We start from the raw sequence: 10,727 nt of genomic DNA, 5'->3' as shown, positions 1-10,727 counted from the left end.
TATATTTACTATGCATTCTAATTGGTTAATAATATAAAACCTTTTTCATTTATATTATACTAAAATTAAACTCTAAATAAAATTTTTTTACGTATTTTTAATTTATATATTTGTGTAAGTATCTATATAACACATGGTTTATTTTTTGCTTAAGTTATAAAACTTGCACCAAATTATGAATATTGAAAAGTAATAATAAGATAGAATATTATTATATCTTTTTATAAACATAACAATCTTATATTAATATTCTTAATACTTTCTAAGAGACATTAAATAGAAAATTAATCGAACTTAATATCTTCAAAACATTAAAATATTTAATAGTTTACTTTTTGCTAATTAAAAGATTAATATTATGATGATTAAGCTTAACCACTAGCACTTGCTGTATTTTAATTTTATTGTTATTAAAAAATAATGCAATAAATTTAATATTATATATGATAAGTTTTATATTCGAGAATTATTCATTTATAAAAATATGTTATATCATTTTAAAAATAAAACTTAATTTAAAAATATTCATCAAGTTAAAATTTATTGAAAATAAAGAAATTAAATTCATTTTTAATATTTTTATCTTCTAAAAAAAGAAACAAGATTTAAAACAGAACATGCTTTCTAAATTTGAAGATGTGAAAATTATTTTTTTCAGAAAAAATTGAAAAAATATTCACCAAAACAAAAAGGCATTAATATTTCCAATTCTTAGCTTAAAAAATAAAAAAGTTATAGGTAACTTTCGTTTTCACTCTCACTTTTCCTTTTATCATATAAATTTTGAAGATATTATAATTTAAACAAATCCTTTTTTATATTTACCCAAGAGTAATGTTCTTAGTTATAATTGTTTTTAATGTGATTCTCGAAAATCTATTAGCACACATTAAAATAAACACTACCTAAATTGAAATACTCATTTCCGGAATTATTGAACCATTCATCTTTTACAAATTGTAGCACATATTTTATGAATATTTGGATCAAAATAAATCATTTTTGTCATTTAATTTTTATCTATCAAAATTAAGTATAAGAAGATATTTAGAAATCATTATTAAAAGAGTTTATACTTTCTATTAACTAATTTTTTAGAATTTTTCAATTAAAACTTTTAAACACTTAATTATTTTATTTTTTATTATCATTAATAATTTACCTTAATTTTCTTAAGATTTATATTTTTATATTTCACGCACATTTTATAAACTCATATAATTTATGAGATATTCATTAGTTCATTTTATTGTTGCATTAAATTCTTAAAATCAGAGAAATTTAAACTGACGTTATTTTTAAGAATAAATTAAAAGTTATGTGATCAACGGATAATTAACAATTTAATATATTTTGTTTTTCTTTTAATTTTTATAATTTCAACTAAAACTGAAAAGTTCATGCTGTTTGTAAAAAACAGTTCAAATTGCTCTTGATGCAGGAACTCACCTTCCCATCGCACAAATACAATGTTTTGTTTTGCACTTCCACACAATGACACTGTTCCTCCGATTCTGCCTCGTTGGTACATGGAATCGCAACAATTGGAAACGGAGAGAAAGATTCCGACTTTTCACGACCCATTTGCAAGCTTCGGAGCCCCGAGTGGGTCACGTGATCTCCCCCAACATCTCCATCGCCCAACGCTTCAAAGCCGGTAAACTCGAAGAAGCGCGCCAACTGTTCGACGAAATGCCTCAGCGAACAGTTTCTTCTTGGAACACCGTCATTTCTGGTTACTCCCAATGGGGGAGATACGCTGAGGCTCTTACCCTCGTTTCCTTCATGCACCGCTCTTGTGTCAAGCTCAACGAAGTTTCTATCTCCGCGGTGTTGAGCGCGTGTGCTCGTTATGGGTCCTTGCTTCTTGGAAAGCAGGTTCATTCCCTGCTTTTGAAATCTGGCTATGAGAGGTTTGGCCCTGTGGGGAGTGCTTTGTTGTATTTTTGTGTGCATTGCTGTGGAATTGGAGAAGCTGAGGTGGTTTTTGAGGAGTTGCGTGATGGGAACCAAGTGTTGTGGAGTTTGATGCTTGCGGGTTATGTGCATCATAACATGATGGGTGAAGCTATGGACATGTTTGTAAAAATGCCTGCACGGGATGTTGTGGCTTGGACTACGTTGATCTCTGCGTATGCAAAGAGGGAAGATGGGTGTGAGAGGGCTTTGGATTTGTTTGGGTGTATGAGGAGGAGTTCTAATGTGTTGCCTAATGAGTTCACTTTGGATTGTGTTATAAGGGTTTGTGCTAGACTTCGGGTTGTGTGTTCGGGGAAGGTTGTTCATGGGCTTTGCATTAAGTGTGGGTTTGATTTTGATAACTCAATTGGTGGTGCACTTACTGAGTTTTATTGTATTTGTGAAGCCATAGACGATGCTAAGCGAGTTTATGAGGGCATGGGCGGAGAAGCTTCTTTGAATGTTGCTAACTCATTGATTGGGGGCCTTATCTTGACAGGAAGGATTGAAGAGGCTGAGCTCATCTTTTATGAATTGAGAGAGACGAATTCCGTCTCATATAATTTGATGATTAAAGGTCATGCAATGATTGGCAACTTTGAAAAATCAAAAATATTATTTGAGAAAATGAATCCCAAGAATTTAACCTCCTTAAATACTATGATTTCTGTATATTCCAAATATGGTGAACTTGATGAAGCTGTGAAGCTTTTCGACAAAATTAAAGGGGAAAGAAACTATGTCACTTGGAATTCAATGATGTCGGGTTATGTTAATAATGGTCAACACCACGAGGCATTTAAATTGTACGTGATTATGCGTAGATTATCAGTTGACTATAGCAGATCAACTTTCTCTGTTCTATTCCGCGCTTGCTCTTGTCTTTGTTCATTTCAACAAGGACAATTACTTCATGCTCACTTAATCAAAACACCATTCCAAGCAAATGTCTATGTTGGCACTGCTCTTGTAGACTTCTATTCCAAATGTGGCCGTCTGGCTGATGCTCAAAGGTCTTTCAATGGCATTTTTTCACCCAATGTAGCAGCATGGACAGCTCTTATAAATGGGTATGCATATCATGGACTGGGATTTGAGGCAATTTTACTCTTTCGCTCAATGTTATTGCAAGGAGTTGTTCCAAATGCAGCTACTTTTGTTGGAATTCTTTCTGCGTGTAGTCACACAGGTCTAGTAGGTGAAGGTTTGAGAATTTTCCACTCAATGCAAAGATACTACAAGGTAACCCCAACAATAGAACATTACACGTGTGTGGTGGATCTTCTTGGTCGATCAGGCCATGTGAAAGAAGCTGAAGAGTTTATCTTACAAATGCCTATCAAAGCAGATGGGGTAATTTGGGGAGCTTTGCTTAATGCTTCTTGTTTTTGGAAGGACATGGAAGTGGGGGAGAGAGCTGCTCAGAAGTTGTTCACTTTGGATCCCAACCCAATATCTGCTTTTGTTATTCTGTCCAACATGTATGCCATCCTAGGTAGATGGGGGCAGAAGACTAAACTTAGGAAGAGATTGCAGTGTTTGCAATTGAGAAAAGATCCAGGGTGCAGCTGGATAGAATTGAACAATGATTTTCATCTGTTCTCTGTAGAAGATAAAACCCATCCGTATTCTGATATTATTTACACAACTATTGAGCATATAACAGCGACCATTAACTCTATTATACCCTTCAATTATCTCTATAGCAGCAATAGTGCATAGCATTTCGGAGGCAACCTACTCTTTATGATCTTATTTTTCATTCAGAAGTGGCCAGTGACCTATATAATCCAGGGCAAGCACATACTTTTCATAAAGGTATAAGTTGTTAGCCCAATTTTAGTACAAGGCCATTATTGGTTTTGTTGTATGTATGACATGCCCTTCACATAATAGTCATGCAAAGGTTCATTTTATCTTGTGCTGGAATTCAACTTTATTCGGAAAAATGTAGGCGGCAATAGTTGGACCCCCAATACTTGGTTACGATTACTTTGAAACGATTAAGGACCAACTACTTCAAGTTCTTTCTCCTCCACCACCTCCATTTCATTCTCTAGAATCTCTACCCCCTTTGAAGCACGAATATTTCCTATGTCAAAAATACCTCTATACTATACACACTGGATACTAGTACACGTAAGATAAATTTGGGTACTTATTAAGAATAATTATTTTAAAAATAATTACATGCACCATAAATATAACCTTAACTAAATTAAGTATGATTTAAGGTATAATTAATTATACCTTAAGTACTAGTTAGACAATTTTTCTTCTCAAATAAATAATTTTTCCTAGTAAATTTAAAAATTATAATACTTTTCTCCATTTTTTCATATATATTTTTATTTAAATTAAATCATTCATCCTTACTTATAAAATGTGTAATATGAGTTTATTAAATTATTTTTTTAATAATTTTACAACAATCTACTAATTTATTGTATTTTTTTAATTTTTAAAAATTACCGTATTCTGTGCCTGTATCTTCATCAGATACGGGTACCACTTTACCATCTCCGTTAATTTACTCTTCTTTACCTCCACCAGTTCCTTCACCTCTGCTTTCACTTCACTTGCTGTCACCTGTTCATTCTTCCACCACTAGTTGTTTCTCCTCCTTCTATTGTCGCATGGCTCGTGATAAATCGGAGAAAGCTAGTGGAGATTCTCTATTTGTTCAGGCAAAGCATAAAACGATTAATTGGGTTTAATTTTGGTTGTGGCGTTTAATTAATCATTGCAATGTAAGAGAGACAAAACATGCATCTTTGTCTTCATGTACATGGGTTTCATTCTTGTGTCTATTACATTATAAGGCCAAATGCAAATCTGCTATATCCTATTAATAAATTCAATGTCATTCAGATAGATGTGTCTGTGTTCCTGCATGGATATTAGGGAGGGGGGGGGGGGGAGTAGGGTTCATATGCTTATGAAGCATAGCCAAATTACACATTTATTGCGTAAGCACAAACAAAAGCGATGTTTTAATTTCAAAACCATTACATAATATTTTGAAAAAAAGGAGCAAACATTCCTTTTCCTACTAATAAACCACCATTTTAACGTATTTTGTTGAAGTGAGGATGTTGGTGTCTACAAAAAGTGAGACATTCTTATCTTGGTGACAATCTTGAGTTTTTCGCTTTTGTAATTGGATGGTCAAGATGAAAGTCTGTCTTTTTGAGAATATGCGATACATTTGTAGCATCTGAAGCCTGGTGTCTACGCCCTGATTAGTTCTGTTCCTGGTTTCTTTACTCATGCGGGGTAATATGTGCGCCTTTGTTTTGGATCCTTGTCTTGCGCTTTCCTTTTGAGTGGATTATTGCTCAAATAATTTCCCATTATCGGGCTGAGCCATCACTCAAACAATGTCCTCCTTGTGCTAAAAATTAAATTTAGCTAAAATTATTTGTTCTTTTTTAGCGTCCCATTTATTTGTCATAGTTATCTTATTTTGTAAAATTTATTTTTGAACACAAATCTTGTTATTTATTGTTATGATAATTTGTTCAGTTTCTGAATGGGGGAAGTATTAAAGTGACTTTGTTGCTTCTCTGGTTTCTGCTATGTTCACTGCTAACATTTTTAATGCGTGCTTTGTCTTCATGCTTAAAAGCATTTATTCATTACTCATAAAGCAAACATTCTTTGAGTTTCTTGGGGTGGAACCTCAGTGAACTTCACTTATACTTACTTTCTCTAGATGTGCTTTTAAAAAAGAAAGATATATATATATATATATATATTAAGAAATTTACTTTTCGTTATGACATGAAACGTTTATTCATCACACAAAATTATCTCTTTAAAGAAAATTTCTCTAGCTATTGCTTTTTTATAAATTACTATATAATTTGATCATAAATTATTATATGATGCGACTATATTTTTTTTAGTTAAAAGGAAATTTTTAAATTTAATTGTATATTTATTTTTGGATGATAAAATATCTACAAAGAAGTATGATGTAAATACACTTACTTGATATTTTATTTTTGTAGGAATGAAACAAGATGATATGACCAAATTTATTGATAGAAAGATTCAATTTAGTATTGGAACAATGTCTAGTACAAACATAAATGAACAATGAACAAAACAAGAATAAAGTCAGCATCGAACTATCCTCATGAAGCATGAACTGGATTTCCGTAGTTGATTCTACTTGAACAAAGAGAAGATAGTCCAGAAAAAATAAACAAATAAAAGAGGAAGAAAGATAAGAGGAGAAAGACGTAAGAATATTTACGAAGAAGATTCATACCATCCGCATGCCTTCTTCCACAATCATAGTCCTTCAAATACACATTCTCATTATGCTCACGTGTGCTTCTCCTAACCGTTTCCTTCATTTCCGGTCCTTATGCCACGTGTCTTGAAGGACCACTAACCAAATTTGATGTCAATTTTCCATTTTGCCCTTTTATGCATGTTATATTATTCTCCTCATAAAAAATAACCTTGTTCTCAAGGTTGAACTAAGGATAGAAATGCTTCACTTCCGCAACATCCTCCCATGTAGCATTAGTAGGTTCTAAAATGTCCCACTGAACTAAGACTTGAGATACCTTCTTATTGTTTCTGGTTATCACTCTACATTGTAATATTGCCCATGGATGAATTGTAGGACCATATTCTGAAGTAGTTAGAGGTAATGGGACATACTGTTGTGGTAATGAAACCTCTTGAGCAAAGAAACGTGAAAAACAAGATATTTTAGCTATATCTGGCAACTTTAATTTATAAGCTACAAAACCAATCTTTTAAATCACCTCAAAAGGTCCAAAAAACCTTGAGACCCAAGTTTTTATGCTTCCTTAATGCTAAAGATTGTTGTCTTTACTGTCGTAGTTTAACCAATGCAAAATCTCCTACATCCAACTGGATATCTCCCCTCCTTTTGTCTGCTTGCTGCGTCATATAATGTTGAGACTTCATCAAATTTACTTTCAATTGAAATAGTAATTGATTCCTGGCCTTTATTGTTTCTTGTATAGAAATTGGATCCTTAGGATCATGATCATATCTAACAATTTGAGGAGGAAACTTGCCAAAAAAAGCTTGAAAAGGAGTCATGCCTACACTGTGATGAAAAGAGGTATTATACCAATACTGAGCCCAACGTAGCATATTGACCCAAGATTTTCATACACATAGCATTTTAAATACATCTCTAGTGTCTTGTTTAGATTCTCAATTTGACCATCAAACTAAGGATGGTAAGAAGATCCCATTTGACAATGTTATTCCTTGAGACTTAAACAATTGCTACCAGGATGAACTAATAAAGACTCTGTTAGAAACAATAGATTTTGGAATTCTATTTATCTTTATCACTTCAATAATAAAGGCTTCAACCACATTTGTTGGAAAAATCAGATCTCATTGGAATAAAATAAGTAAATTTAGATAATCTATCCACAATAACCATGATTGTTGCATAACCATTCGAAGGAGGAAGATGAGTAATAAAATCTATAGCAATGTCATCCCAAACTTGTTGAGGAATAGGTAGTGGTTGCAAGAGTCTCATTGGTAATGTCTGTTCAACTTTAGCTTGTTGACAAATAAAACACTCCCTGATGTATTTTCTAACATCCTGCTACATGTTAGTCTAATGAAATTGATTATTAATTCTGGTTGTGGTCTTAGTGACATCAGCATGCCTTCTAATTTTTGAATTATGAAATTCTATGAGAATTTGCTTTATCAAATCTGTATTATTAGGAACTAAGATACGACCCTTCCAAAAAAGAACAATATCTTTGATATTATACTCAAAATTTGATTGTTGACCCCCGAAACATAAGTATTGTACATTTTAGACAGTTTAGGATATGTTTGAGTTAACTGAACTAATTATTGCAACCAGGAACAATTAGGTTTAGACCAAGCCATACAAAAATTTATACTCCAACAATTCTTTCAAACTTTTCTGATCTGTCTTAATGATAAATTTATGGCCAAGAAGATAATGTCTGACTTTAGCTAGGGTCTCAGTGATGGCATAGAATTCTCGAATATATGTTGTCTATTTTTGTATTCTAGCAAAAATTTTCTTTGAAAAATAAGCAATAAGATGCTTATTTTGACTCAGGACAGCACCTACTTCAGTCCTTGAAGCATCATTCTCTAGTACAAAAAGGTCCTTGAAATTAGGAATAGCTAAAACAGGAGCAGAAGTCATAGCTAGCTTCAATTGTTCAAAAGCTTATGTTGCTTTAGAAATCTAAAGAAAAACATATTTTTTAAGTAATTCAGTCAATGTTGCAGCAATACTAGCATACTGCTTCACAAACCTTTGATAATAACTTATGAGGCCTAAAAACCCCGTTAACTGTTTCAGGTGTTTTGGTTGAAGTCATGAGGGGACAATTGGGAGTACTACCTTTGGAGGCAGTACACCCTTATAACATTAGTGAAACGTCCCAAGCTACCCTTCTTATCTGTACGTGCTCCACACCCATGAAGCACTCACTTAACTGCTAGGTAAGGAATACTAGTACATTCATTGCTATCTGAGATTAAAACGAGTTCTACTTCTAGCTACCCTTGCCTTTATCATTCGCGCCCGCCATTACCTCTAACTTAGTATTATCCATAGCTACACCAAAACCAAACAATGTATGCCTAAGGTAATCAATCTGTGTCACTCCAAAACAACATCTCAAAAATCTTACAAACAATTCATGTTTCTTCAAAATGCTTAGAACAACTTTCAAATGACATAAAGGATCCTTTCATGTAGCACTGTACACCAAAATGTCATAAAAAAAAGACTAATACAAACCTTCTTAACATGCTCGCAAAGATATTATTAATTAAACTCTGAAAAGTAGCTAGTGCATTAGTCAAGCCAAAGGGCATGACTAACCACTCATAATGGCCCTGATGAGTTTTAAGTGTTATCTTGTGTCTATCTGTAGGGTTTAATCTTGAGATCAAGCTTAGAAAAGTAATAAGCACCAAAAAGCTCATCTATTAACTCATTTACTATCGGAATAGGGGAAACTATCCTTGATAGTTATTGCATTAAAAGCTCTGTAATATATATAAACCCTCCATGAACCATTTTTTTTCTTAACCAAGATTATAGGAGAAGAGAAAGAATTTCTACTAAGCTGAATGATGCCTTCTCTCAACATTCCCTCACCAATTTCTCAATTTCTTTTTTTTTTTTTACTATGAGGATACTTGTAAGGCTTAACCTTCACATGATTCGAGCCTTCCAACAAAGGAATAGAGTGGTCATGTGACCTTAGAAGTGGTAAACTAATAGGAGTAGCAAAAATAGATCCATAAGTATGCATTAAAAGAGCTAATTCAAGTTCATTATCTTAAATTAACTTCATACTATACACCTTATCTATTGCATTGGTATGCATCATCTGTCTAATGTGATGTAATTGTGCCTGAGTAGGAATCAAATCTTTATCTCCCTATAAGGTAGTAAATTTTTCATCCTGTAAGAATTTCAATTTTAAGGCTTCATAATCAACAATGTGAGGCCTAATGGTTTTTAACCAACTAGCTCTTAAAATCAAATCTACACTAGATATAGGTAACAAGAAAACAGGTAACACAAATGAATGTCCATGTGTTTGCACATTAAGTTGCTGGATCAATCCTTTAGCACTTATGTAATTCCCATTTCCCATAATAATTTTGAACATATAAGCAAGCTCAACTAGTAATTTTAAAAATTTAGCAATCCTTGGTTGCAAAAAATTATCTGAACTGCCACCATCAACCAGTACCTGAACAGGGAGTTTATCAATATATGCTACGACCTAATAGTTCCCACACCAATTCCACCTTTCAAAGCATTCAAAGACAAATGGTGATCTTCTACAGAAGTATTGTTAACATCCGCCACTACCCTTTCCTATATGGTCTCAGCTCTATATTTTTCCAATTTAAGAAACATGTACTATGTCTATTAGGACACTTATGGTTAAAAGTAAACTTCTCATCACAAAAGTAATAAAGGCTCTTATCTCTCCTTAATTGCATCTTAGCAGGGCTAATCTTTTTAACATTGGCATTTATGAGTGGAGGACCAATTGGAGTAAGTAATAAGGCTAGAAAATTTGTCTAGAAATTAACTTTTTGGTTCTAAGATGGTTGAGACAATGATTGGGATGCATTCCTAGAAGAATAAGTTGAAACAAAAGGTTTACTAAGGGCCTGTTTTGGTGAAGGACAATATTTATCTTCATAAAGTTTTCCAACACAACAACTCTTAACAAGGCCATAACATCTCTTTTAATATCCACATTTAAACCACTCACAAAACACTTAAGGAGTGCTTCATCCTTAAGACCAAACGACTGATTAGCTAGAGACATGAACTTCAAATAGTAATATGAAACAGAGCTAGATTGTTACAACTTGAACAATTTTGACAGAGGACAATCGAATGGTGAAGGAGCAAATTGAGATTCAAGAGCATGAGTTAATTTTGTCCATGTGTTTACTGCTGACAACCTCTGTCTGAAACCATGGAACCACATCACCATCAAAATGCATTATTGCAGTCTCAACCCTAGAAGCATATGGTATGTTGTGATAATTGAAAAACTTCTCTACCTTAAAGATCCATCTAAGCACCAAAGAATTGCCATTAAAATGAGGAAACTCGAGAGAAATGTCTTTCACAGGTAATACCACATTCGAAGAAGACTCTTCATGATGCTGAGTGTTAAGTTTAGTAAACAACAAACGATCCAAAGTGGCTTGGATTTTATCAAATCGAG

General features: G+C 33.1%; 1 protein-coding gene across 1 annotated transcript; it reads left to right on the top strand.

The window, feature by feature from the left end:
* The first annotated feature begins 1,483 nt into the window (after positions 1–1,483).
* LOC113859035 (pentatricopeptide repeat-containing protein At2g13600-like) lies at positions 1,484–3,686 on the top strand. Its single transcript, XM_027491852.1, has one exon. It carries the CDS (start codon positions 1,495–1,497, stop codon positions 3,679–3,681), a length of 2,187 nt encoding a protein of 728 aa, XP_027347653.1. The 5' UTR covers positions 1,484–1,494; the 3' UTR covers positions 3,682–3,686.
* Positions 3,687–10,727: the final 7,041 nt, after the last annotated feature.

This window comes from Abrus precatorius, unplaced genomic scaffold, assembly GCF_003935025.1.
Source record: "Abrus precatorius isolate BTA unplaced genomic scaffold, Abrus_2018 Scaffold2, whole genome shotgun sequence".
Taxonomy (NCBI): Eukaryota; Viridiplantae; Streptophyta; class Magnoliopsida; order Fabales; family Fabaceae; genus Abrus; species Abrus precatorius.
This window is presented reverse-complemented; position numbering and strand designations above follow the sequence as displayed.